The 12,309-nt window shown below is 36.9% G+C and overlaps 5 protein-coding genes across 5 annotated transcripts; 4 read left to right on the top strand and 1 right to left on the bottom strand.

Moving 5' to 3' along the window:
- Positions 1 to 482: 482 nt before the first annotated feature.
- On the top strand, positions 483 to 2,706 carry LOC133194877 (histone H3-like). The gene is made up of 2 exons (XM_061330777.1): positions 483 to 905; positions 2,341 to 2,706. The coding sequence occupies exons 1-2, from the start codon at positions 483 to 485 to the stop codon at positions 2,704 to 2,706; spliced, it is 789 nt and encodes a 262-aa protein (XP_061186761.1).
- A 1,416-nt stretch (positions 2,707 to 4,122) lies between these two features.
- LOC133195376 (histone H4) lies at positions 4,123 to 4,434 on the top strand. Its single transcript, XM_061331217.1, has one exon. It carries the CDS (start codon positions 4,123 to 4,125, stop codon positions 4,432 to 4,434), a length of 312 nt encoding a protein of 103 aa, XP_061187201.1.
- Positions 4,435 to 5,498: 1,064 nt separating this feature from the next.
- LOC133195375 (histone H2B-like) lies at positions 5,499 to 5,870 on the bottom strand. Its single transcript, XM_061331216.1, has one exon. The coding sequence runs from the start codon at positions 5,868 to 5,870 to the stop codon at positions 5,499 to 5,501; it is 372 nt and encodes a 123-aa protein (XP_061187200.1).
- Positions 5,871 to 6,125: 255 nt separating this feature from the next.
- On the top strand, positions 6,126 to 6,503 carry LOC133195374 (histone H2A). The gene has a single exon (XM_061331215.1). It carries the CDS (start codon positions 6,126 to 6,128, stop codon positions 6,501 to 6,503), a length of 378 nt encoding a protein of 125 aa, XP_061187199.1.
- A 2,185-nt stretch (positions 6,504 to 8,688) lies between these two features.
- LOC133194876 (histone H3-like) lies at positions 8,689 to 10,917 on the top strand. The gene is made up of 2 exons (XM_061330776.1): positions 8,689 to 9,111; positions 10,552 to 10,917. The coding sequence occupies exons 1-2, from the start codon at positions 8,689 to 8,691 to the stop codon at positions 10,915 to 10,917; spliced, it is 789 nt and encodes a 262-aa protein (XP_061186760.1).
- Positions 10,918 to 12,309: the final 1,392 nt, after the last annotated feature.

The following is a 12,309-nucleotide window of genomic DNA, read 5'->3' as shown; positions in this document are numbered from 1 at the left end:
GTAACATATAAGACAATTGAAAGAAATGTACATGTATGTTTTATCGCATAGCAATGTAGTAAGTACTTCAATCCCTTACTCGTGTTCTATTCCTCTTGTTTTCGTGTTTTAATCAAAATTAGTCGCTTCTGGGCTCCAGGGAACAGCGCATTTTCAGAATCAACAGACAATTCCTCCTTTAAAATGACAGATTAAGAACCTTAAACGGAAACAGTTATGTAGGAAAATATTTCAAGAAAACGCACAGTGACATATTTGAGAAAATTAAGTAAAATTGGGAGGACAATATCGGAAAAATTACAGGTATTGAAACACAAAGTTGGACGAGTTCAATCCTCTACGCTGTCGACAATTGGGGAGTTTTCACGGAGGTCCGCGCTCGCCGCCACTCAAATAAGGCCATCGGCGGAGGTGATTTCATTCATTTCCTTATCGTCGATAACGTCGTTCACATCAGTTGTAGAAAACAGGACAAAAAAATTATGGCAGACGCCGCACCAGCAAAATCCCCCGCCAAGAAGAAGGTTTCCAAACCCAAGACGGTCCCCGCCCATCCCAAGTACATCGAGATGATCAGCGCTGCTGTGGCTGCCCTGAAGGAGCGCGGAGGTTCCTCGAGACAAGCTATTCTCAAGTACATCATGGGCAACTACAAAGTCGGTAATGACGCCTCTAGTGTCAACACCCATCTGAAGATGGCCCTCAAGAACGGAGTCAAGAAGGGAGTTCTCAAACAGGCCAAGGGTACAGGTGCCAGTGGTTCCTTCAAGCTGGGAGAGAAGCCCAAGACGGAGAAGAAACCCAAGACCAAAAAAGTCACCAAACCTAAGGCTGCCAAGCCCAAGAAAACGACCAAACCCAAGAAGACAACCGGGGAGAAAAAGCCAACAGAAAAGAAAAAGGCTGTTAAGAAACCTGCAGCACCCAAGAAGGCCGAGTCTCCCAAGAAGAAAGCAGCTACTAAGTCTCCCAAGAAAGCCAAGGCAGCTCCAAAGCCTACGAAAACCAAAGCGCCCAAGAAAGCCACAGCCAAGAAGTCAAAAACCCCAAAGAAAGCCACCAAGGCGTAGGCTGCCAATTGTCTTAAACCAATTACAAAAGCCCTTTTCAGGGCTACCAACATTTTTAGAAAAGATGCCTCTATTACATACATGTACTAATGGAAACACAAAATGAATAAACAAGAAGTACACTTACCTATTACACATAGTTTATTTGTCTTCGACTGGAAGCAAATTACAAAGTCATGATAATATTAACATGCTGTTTCTGAGAAGAAGAAGAAACAAAAGTCAGTTTTTATTTTGTTTACATACCCTCCCTCAAGTAAATAAAATTTTACTTTTTCCACATCACAACGCCTACGCAAACTATATGGCCATTATTATTAGTGTTATCATTCTAGTATTTTTTTTTCTTTTCTTTTTTTTGAAGTTTTATTATTATTATTAATTTTCTTTATTTTATTTAATTTTATTTATTAATTTATTTTATTTATTTATTTATTATTATTATTATTATTGTTAATATTTTTTTTTCTTTTTTTTTCCCCCCACTTTATTTGGAATCAAATGTGGAACGAATGGAATAAAAGTTCATGCGTACCTATTGAAAGACAGATACATACATTCTTATTCGTTTCATTTATTTATTCTTTTCATTTATTCATTCATTCATTTATTTAATTATTCATTCATTTAATTAATTATTCATTTATTTGTATTATTTGTTTTGTTCTTGTTTTTGCAACAGGGTAATTCCTGTTCATCCTATATGCACCATTCTGATTATCTGCAAGTATCATGATACTTAGTAATATTACTGGGCTTGTTCAGATAATGGTAGGAGGAAATAATGACAAGAAATATATAATATATATTTTTCGAAAATGCATTTTGCTTCAATAACGAATTGAAAATATATGTATATATATATAATAAATAATTCTATTTTCTATTCAATTGACGTTACATTCATCCCCATTATTCACCATATATATATTTAAAAAAAAATATTTGACTATATGTATCTGCAGTGAAATCATGTGTCAAAAACCGACTTGATTTTCTTTTTCTTTTGGGGCAATTCTGTGGATTGAAACTACCTACAGACGTAGCCAATGGTCATCTCGTTCACCTGACTAATCGTAGCGAGTGTTACTGCGGGCACCAGCCAATCGACTAAGCCGACTGGTAGACCGCAGCGATTTTCAACTTGAGCTTACAAAGATATATAAGTTCACGGCGCAACACTGCCACTTCATTCATTCGAGTTTGAATAATCTGAGGAGATAGCATGGCACGTACCAAGCAGACGGCACGAAAATCTACAGGAGGCAAGGCCCCCAGAAAACAGCTCGCTACCAAAGCTGCTCGTAAAAGCGCACCAGCCACGGGTGGCGTTAAGAAACCGCATAGATACAGGCCAGGAACTGTCGCCCTCCGTGAAATTCGGAGATACCAGAAGAGCACTGAGCTTCTCATCAGGAAGCTGCCATTCCAGCGCTTGGTCCGGGAAATCGCTCAGGATTTTAAGACCGACTTGCGTTTCCAGAGTTCAGCTGTCATGGCTTTACAGGAAGCAAGCGAAGCTTACCTTGTTGGTCTCTTTGAGGACACCAACCTGTGCGCCATTCACGCCAAGAGAGTAACCATCATGCCCAAAGACATCCAGCTGGCCAGACGTATTCGTGGAGAGCGTGCTTAATTTTAAGCTGTATTTCAAGTCCTAAAGCAAACGGCCGTTTTCACGGCCACCTACATTCTTCGAAAAGATGCCTTCTGTTCAGACGTTGAAACATCTCTGAAAATAATGTTGAATTATTTGGCCGAAATTAATAAATTTTATCAAATTCAGCGAACAATGCCCCCAAATTGGAAAAAAAAAAAAAAAAAAAAAAAAAAAAAATGTTGAGACACAATACATCCTTCAGTGAATATATCTGTGCCTTGCATATATATAATTACATAAATTATGAAAGAGCACAATGCTAGACAATTTCATAGTACTATTGTCATCATCAATTTGTTGTAGAAGTTGTCTACACATCTTGAAACTATATTTTGTACAAGTCCATCAACCTGCCCCTCTAGAATACATTCAAGAATTTTGCGAAATAAATTAGAAAATAGCACAATTATTTAAATAGAAAATGATGGAATGTGTCGAAGCAAAAAATAATAACAGTATTACAACTTTATCTCATTAGTTCTACAGCTATGCACATATGCGAGTACATGCATTTCAGAACTGCAATTCCGTATTTCATTTATATTCAAAGTATGATTTTTATTGATTTCTAAACAACGTCAAATATAACGATATTCGTTCTAACGTGGCGTGTAATAAAATGAAAAAGGCTCATTTATAAAGCCGGTTTGGTCACTGCTTAAAGTTGCCTTTGAAAATTAACTGAGAAAAGAGGAAATCAAATAAATGATCACATCTATAACTAGATATCATAAATGAATGAGAATCAAAAGTTTCATTCAGCTTCTACATTTTGTATTATTTCGGTGTTATCTGTCACACCCCTTTCCTTTGAATAACTTAATCCCCACCCACCCACCCACGTTTTAATTATCATTCGGCAACAACGGTATTTATTTTGTTAAACTCAAAGCAAAAAATACTGAAATAAAAAAAATAACAACAACAAAACAAAAAATTGTGTATGTTTATCCTAAAAAATTATGATGCTGTCTGTCCTGCTTGATATAATTCCCCTCTCTCTCTTTATCATTTTTATTCATTTTCTGTCATGTTTTTTTTTTTTTTTGTTGTTGTTGTTTTGTATACCAGTTTGTATAAAATGTATATATGTACCTCCACGTACCAATATTTTGGTTTAGGTGAATAAATTGAACATAAACTTGCCTATATGTGAAGAAATTAAAGAATCAAAATTAATTAAATGTGGTTAAAATTCCTGTGGGGCAAGAAATGTAAACATTCCCATCATGCCAAGCTGACCAATCGTAAAGCTTGTCACAATACCGCTTTGGTAACGTTCCGAACTTTTCAAAGCATCGTGCGCTCTCACGGGTCCTCAATTTGGACTATAAATTAGGCAATTACGCATGATCAGTTCATCAGAACAGTACTACTGACTGAACTTATAACATGTCTGGACGTGGCAAAGGAGGAAAAGGTCTTGGAAAAGGAGGCGCTAAGCGACACAGAAAAGTCTTGAGAGACAACATCCAGGGTATCACCAAGCCAGCCATACGCCGTCTTGCTCGCCGTGGTGGTGTCAAACGTATTTCCGGTCTCATCTACGAGGAAACTCGTGGAGTTCTTAAGGTTTTCTTGGAGAACGTGATCCGAGATGCTGTAACCTACACGGAGCATGCCAAGAGAAAGACCGTCACAGCTATGGACGTGGTCTACGCCTTGAAACGCCAAGGACGCACCCTGTACGGATTTGGAGGCTAAAGAATTCAGTTTGACAGTCAAGACAGAAGTTTAAAACAAACACAAACGGCCGTTATCACGGCCACCCAAATTTTTCGAAAAGATGCCTCTAAAACATCGTTAAGACAGACATTTACTTACTGAGTACTTGTTATACAGATATTCACTGTACAAAGTTGAATACAGAATGGTTGTAAGTGGTAAAATAAATACACAACAATAACAGAGTAAGACCCTTTATGTCGTAATATTTCCTCAAAACTATATACAGAGCAACAAATATGTATTGAATTTAGGTTTGGACAAGAAATATTGAATAAACACACACAAACAGTATATATTATTTAATTTTTTTTTATTATTATAATCATATATTAAAATAATAATGCTGCTGTCTTGAGTATTATTTTGAGGGATCGATCTACCGACAATGACAGGTACCAACTGGCGCTGAGTGACATGCTTTTTTTTCTTGTTTAACAATTATGACTAATGTTAGACAATTAATTGTCAATGTATAATTATCGCATTTTGGTCATTGCACTTTTATTGATGTATAATTACTGATTGAAAATTCCAATATGTCAATGTCAAAGAAAGGGGAGGGGGGGGGGTCTTGAATTTATTTATCTGTTTCATTGATATTAGCTGAATTGAGATACTTTATTATCAATTATATAATGTACGCTGATAATTAATTCAGTATACAGAGGACAAATGAACCAGGATTTTGTGTACATCAGATGGACCTCGCATGCTTGTATTTTATTTATATTTGAAGATACAGTTATTTCAGATATATGCTTGGTTGTACATTCAAGTTATTTGTGAATAAAATTTGGCTCTCATTCATATAATAATACCTACTTGTATTTCTTTATTTATCCTACTTCTGTTATTATAATCAGTTGTAAACAATGTGGGATTTTTATACGTTTGCCACTTTTACGAGCACATGCATTCACATTGTAACACTCGTACATATTATTTGTGTCTCAATAACGCATGTAATATGAAGGTATCTTTTCTAAAAAATTAGTTGGCCCTTAAAAGGGCCGTTTGGTGTGTGTACTTGCAAAATGAGATTATTTGCTGCTGGTGTACTTGGTGACGGCTTTGGTGCCCTCAGATACGGCGTGCTTGGCCAGTTCACCGGGCAGAAGGAGACGGACAGCAGTCTGGACCTCTCTGCTTGTGATTGTAGATCGCTTGTTGTAGTGGGCCAAACGAGAGGCTTCGGCAGCGATTCTCTCAAAGATATCGTTGACGAAGGAGTTCATTATGCTCATGGCCTTGCTGGAAACACCAGTGTCAGGGTGCACCTGCTTTAGGACTTTGTAGATGTAAATGGCATAAGATTCCCTCCTCCTCTTCCTCCTTTTCTTGTCTGTGCTCCTCGGTGTCTTGGCCTTGGTGACTGCTTTCTTGGCGCCTTTGGATCCGACTTTGGGTGGCATGATCTCAAGTTGACAGGTCAAACTGAAGAGATGAATAAAGTGAAATGGTAAAATTTACTATTTATATGCGAGTAGGAGGAGAAGCTTGTTACGGACCTCCGAGAAAACATTACTTGTTCGGATTTCACCTAAAGGCACAACAGAGCGACGCGTTAATTGGCTGCACCGTTGGATCCGCTTGGTTGTTTAAATTGGTGCGTGCGGGCGTCGCTGGATTATTCGTTGACTGTACACGAAAGAACATAACCGTTAAGAATGTCTGGACGTGGCAAAGGAGGCAAAGTGAAGGGGAAGGCCAAGAGCCGTTCTTCCCGCGCCGGACTGCAGTTCCCCGTGGGTCGTATTCACCGTCTGCTGAGAAAGGGCAACTACGCCGAGAGAGTGGGAGCAGGCGCTCCCGTGTACTTGGCTGCCGTTCTTGAGTACTTGGCCGCAGAAGTCTTGGAGTTGGCAGGCAACGCTGCCCGCGACAACAAAAAGACCAGAATCATTCCCCGTCATCTGCAGCTGGCCATCCGCAACGACGAAGAATTGAACAAACTCCTGTCCGGCGTGACCATCGCGCAGGGTGGTGTCCTGCCCAACATCCAAGCGGTGCTCCTTCCCAAAAAGACACAGAAAGCCGCCAAGTAAAAAGATCCTATAGTTGTGTTGTGTGCAGCACAAAACCAAACGGCCGTTTTCACGGCCACATAAGCTTTTCGAAAAGATACCTACATTACAAACGAGTTGAAACGTAAACAATTATTATAGCTAGAAAATAATAGAAACACACGAATTCAATAATTTTCAACACAGAACAGAGATCAAACATCAAAGAAAGTGTTATATATTTAATGATAAATAAATGTATTAAGTCAATAACAAAAGCAATAAATTTAAAAATTGACTCGCATGTATATTCGTATATGTACGTTTTTTCTTTCTCGTTATAGGCAGTTGAATCCAAACCTTATAGGCCTGCGTACAAATGTTGAATTCTCACTTATTACTTGAATGCTCACTCAACAAAGAGATAAGAAAAGAAAAAAAAAACCCATTTCATTGACCAATTAAGACTAGAAACTGCGGAAATCATCTAACATGGCGATCTAACTTTCAATTTTTTCCTTTAATACAAATATTTTTAAATATGATCATTATTTTATTAACATATTCAAAAGATCTGTAACTCCAGTTAAATCCTTAATGTTTCTTCTTCTTTTTTTTTTCCCCCTCGCTATTGTTTTATATGATGATTATTTAGACAAAATTCCTAATTGATAAAATAGATAAAAGTGATGAATATAAGAATCTCATAAGAATAAGAAGATGTGGTTTATATTATGTCTTGAATGTTCTTATTCAAAAAAGTGTGCTTCCCATAATAAGAGTGAATAAAAGCAACTCGATGCCAGTTTCCGGATACTTACAGTACTAACACAATTAAACACTGGTAGTAAATTTTCTTTCGAATAGACTACCGATGCGAATGACTAAACGACATTTTTTTTAACACTTTACATTTATTGCGATGTCCATCACTGCGCCGTGCAGCACATCTGCATCGTCACGTGACATATAGATGCAGGGAATCATGATCTGCACGTGGAAAGTGTGCAACCAATTTGATGCTTGTATCAATGTATTGTATTGTCTTGTATTATATACTGGTTGTCTTGTTCAACTTGAAAGATATAGATTTTAAATACATTGGCTTTTGACCACATTCTGTTTATTTACATGTACTCAATTATTTGTGTGTGTAAATTACAAGAAACAAATTAATATCAATGAATAAGCTACTCCCATGATTCGCCTTGTTCGTCTCTCTCTGTCTCTCTCTTATGTATAACTACTAATTAAGTGAGTGTTCTACAATTATTAAATACACGCCCTTTTTATGTGATTTTTTTTTTTTTCATGTAATTTACAAGGATGTCAGTTATGTATATTCTTATGATATAATTATACTGAGAAATTCAGACGTTGTACCACCGAATGTGGTACGTTACGTACGGTCTGGATCTTCCCGGTGTCCTCGGTGTTATAATTATAAAGTAGGTGTCATGTATTTAAATATTCGAAAAGAAATTATATGTTGTCCCTTTAAGGGGGTGAACATCCACTGATCTAGAAAGTATATTAGATATATATTTGAACATTCAACAATTTGTGAGATTCCGTGATTTCTCTTCATATGACCCTTTTGTTTGTTTGTTTGTTTGTTTTTTTTTTTGTTGTTTTGTTTTTGTTTTGTTTTTTTTCTCTCCATTTCATATGAAATGCAAGGCACACATCACTATCCATTGTGCGCGTGTTTGTGCCGAATGTTTGCATTTTCATTCGGATTTTAAGTAACATATAAGACAATTGAAAGAAATGTACATGTATGTTTTATCGCATAGCAATGTAGTAAGTACTTCAATCCCTTACTCGTGTTCTATTCCTCTTGTTTTCGTGTTTTAATCAAAATTAGTCGCTTCTGGGCTCCAGGGAACAGCGCATTTTCAGAATCAACAGACAATTCCTCCTTTAAAATGACAGATTAAGAACCTTAAACGGAAACAGTTATGTAGGAAAATATTTCAAGAAAACGCACAGTGACATATTTGAGAAAATTAAGTAAAATTGGGAGGACAATATCGGAAAAATTACAGGTATTGAAACACAAAGTTGGACGAGTTCAATCCTCTACGCTGTCGACAATTGGGGAGTTTTCACGGAGGTCCGCGCTCGCCGCCACTCAAATAAGGCCATCGGCGGAGGTGATTTCATTCATTTCCTTATCGTCGATAACGTCGTTCACATCAGTTGTAGAAAACAGGACAAAAAAATTATGGCAGACGCCGCACCAGCAAAATCCCCCGCCAAGAAGAAGGTTTCCAAACCCAAGACGGTCCCCGCCCATCCCAAGTACATCGAGATGATCAGCGCTGCTGTGGCTGCCCTGAAGGAGCGCGGAGGTTCCTCGAGACAAGCTATTCTCAAGTACATCATGGGCAACTACAAAGTCGGTAATGACGCCTCTAGTGTCAACACCCATCTGAAGATGGCCCTCAAGAACGGAGTCAAGAAGGGAGTTCTCAAACAGGCCAAGGGTACAGGTGCCAGTGGTTCCTTCAAGCTGGGAGAGAAGCCCAAGACGGAGAAGAAACCCAAGACCAAAAAAGTCACCAAACCTAAGGCTGCCAAGCCCAAGAAAACGACCAAACCCAAGAAGACAACCGGGGAGAAAAAGCCAACAGAAAAGAAAAAGGCTGTTAAGAAACCTGCAGCACCCAAGAAGGCCGAGTCTCCCAAGAAGAAAGCAGCTACTAAGTCTCCCAAGAAAGCCAAGGCAGCTCCAAAGCCTACGAAAACCAAAGCGCCCAAGAAAGCCACAGCCAAGAAGTCAAAAACCCCACAGAAAGCCACCAAGGCGTAGGCTGCCAATTGTCTTAAACCAATTACAAAAGCCCTTTTCAGGGCTACCAACATTTTTAGAAAAGATGCCTCTATTACATACATGTACTAATGGAAACACAAAATGAATAAACAAGAAGTACACTTACCTATTACACATAGTTTATTTGTCTTCGACTGGAAGCAAATTACAAAGTCATGATAATATTAACATGCTGTTTCTGAGAAGAAGAAGAAACAAAAGTCAGTTTTTATTTTGTTTACATACCCTCCCTCAAGTAAATAAAATTTTACTTTTTCCACATCACAACGCCTACGCAAACTATATGGCCATTATTATTAGTGTTATCATTCTAGTATTTTTTTTTCTTTTCTTTTTTTTTGAAGTTTTATTATTATTATTAATTTTCTTTATTTTATTTAATTTTATTTATTAATTTATTTTATTTATTTATTTATTATTATTATTATTATTGTTAATATTTTTTTTTCTTTTTTTTCCCCCCCACTTTATTTGGAATCAAATGTGGAACGAATGGAATAAAAGTTCATGCGTACCTATTGAAAGACAGATACATACATTCTTATTCGTTTCATTTATTTATTCTTTTCATTTATTCATTCATTCATTTATTTAATTATTCATTCATTTAATTAATTATTCATTTATTTGTATTATTTGTTTTGTTCTTGTTTTTGCAACAGGGTAATTCCTGTTCATCCTATATGCACCATTCTGATTATCTGCAAGTATCATGATACTTAGTAATATTACTGGGCTTGTTCAGATAATGGTAGGAGGAAATAATGACAAGAAATATATAATATATATTTTTCGAAAATGCATTTTGCTTCAATAACGAATTGAAAATATATGTATATATATATAATAAATAATTCTATTTTCTATTCAATTGACGTTACATTCATCCCCATTATTCACCATATATATATTTAAAAAAAAAATATTTGACTATATGTATCTGCAGTGAAATCATGTGTCAAAAACCGACTTGATTTTCTTTTTCTTTTGGGGCAATTCTGTGGATTGAAACTACCTACAGACGTAGCCAATGGTCATCTCGTTCACCTGACTAATCGTAGCGAGTGTTACTGCGGGCACCAGCCAATCGACTAAGCCGACTGGTAGACCGCAGCGATTTTCAACTTGAGCTTACAAAGATATATATTAAGTTCACGGCGCAACACTGCCACTTCATTCATTCGAGTTTGAATAATCTGAGGAGATAGCATGGCACGTACCAAGCAGACGGCACGAAAATCTACAGGAGGCAAGGCCCCCAGAAAACAGCTCGCTACCAAAGCTGCTCGTAAAAGCGCACCAGCCACGGGTGGCGTTAAGAAACCGCATAGATACAGGCCAGGAACTGTCGCCCTCCGTGAAATTCGGAGATACCAGAAGAGCACTGAGCTTCTCATCAGGAAGCTGCCATTCCAGCGCTTGGTCCGGGAAATCGCTCAGGATTTTAAGACCGACTTGCGTTTCCAGAGTTCAGCTGTCATGGCTTTACAGGAAGCAAGCGAAGCTTACCTTGTTGGTCTCTTTGAGGACACCAACCTGTGCGCCATTCACGCCAAGAGAGTAACCATCATGCCCAAAGACATCCAGCTGGCCAGACGTATTCGTGGAGAGCGTGCTTAATTTTAAGCTGTATTTCAAGTCCTAAAGCAAACGGCCGTTTTCACGGCCACCTACATTCTTCGAAAAGATGCCTTCTGTTCAGACGTTGAAACATCTCTGAAAATAATGTTGAATTATTTGGCCGAAATTAATAAATTTTATCAAATTCAGCGAACAATGCCCCCAAATTGGGAAAAAAAAAAAAAAAAAAAAAATGTTGAGACACAATACATCCTTCAGTGAATATATCTGTGCCTTGCATATATATAATTACATAAATTATGAAAGAGCACAATGCTAGACAATTTCATAGTACTATTGTCATCATCAATTTGTTGTAGAAGTTGTCTACACATCTTGAAACTATATTTTGTACAAGTCCATCAACCTGCCCCTCTAGAATACATTCAAGAATTTTGCGAAATAAATTAGAAAATAGCACAATTATTTAAATAGAAAATGATGGAATGTGTCGAAGCAAAAAATAATAACAGTATTACAACTTCATCTCATTAGTTCTACAGCTATGCACATATGCGAGTACATGCATTTCAGAACTGCAATTCCGTATTTCATTTATATTCAAAGTATGATTTTTATTGATTTCTAAACAACGTCAAATATAACGATATTCGTTCTAACGTGGCGTGTAATAAAATGAAAAAGGCTCATTTATAAAGCCGGTTTGGTCACTGCTTAAAGTTGCCTTTGAAAATTAACTGAGAAAAGAGGAAATCAAATAAATGATCACATCTATAACTAGATATCATAAATGAATGAGAATCAAAAGTTTCATTCAGCTTCTACATTTTGTATTATTTCGGTGTTATCTGTCACACCCCTTTCCTTTGAATAACTTAATCCCCACCCACCCACCCACGTTTTAATTATCATTCGGCAACAACGGTATTTATTTTGTTAAACTCAAAGCAAAAAATACTGAAATAAAAAAAATAACAACAACAAAACAAAAAATTGTGTATGTTTATCCTAAAAAATTATGATGCTGTCTGTCCTGCTTGATATAATTCCCCTCTCTCTCTTTATCATTTTTATTCATTTTCTGTCATGTTTTTTTTTTTTTTTTTTGTTGTTGTTGTTTTGTATACCAGTTTGTATAAAATGTATATATGTACCTCCACGTACCAATATTTTGGTTTAGGTGAATAAATTGAACATAAACTTGCCTATATGTGAAGAAATTAAAGAATCAAAATTAATTAAATGTGGTTAAAATTCCTGTGGGGCAAGAAATGTAAACATTCCCATCATGCCAAGCTGACCAATCGTAAAGCTTGTCACAATACCGCTTTGGTAACGTTCCGAACTTTTCAAAGCATCGTGCGCTCTCACGGGTCCTCAATTTGGACTATAAATTAGGCAATTACGCATGATCAGTTCATCAGAACAGTA

This window comes from Saccostrea echinata, unplaced genomic scaffold (assembly GCF_033153115.1).
Source record: "Saccostrea echinata isolate AGI-Se365-2 ecotype Australia unplaced genomic scaffold, CSIRO_AGI_Sech_v1 ptg000029l, whole genome shotgun sequence".
Lineage (NCBI taxonomy): Eukaryota > Metazoa > Mollusca > Bivalvia > Ostreida > Ostreidae > Saccostrea > Saccostrea echinata.
This window is presented reverse-complemented; position numbering and strand designations above follow the sequence as displayed.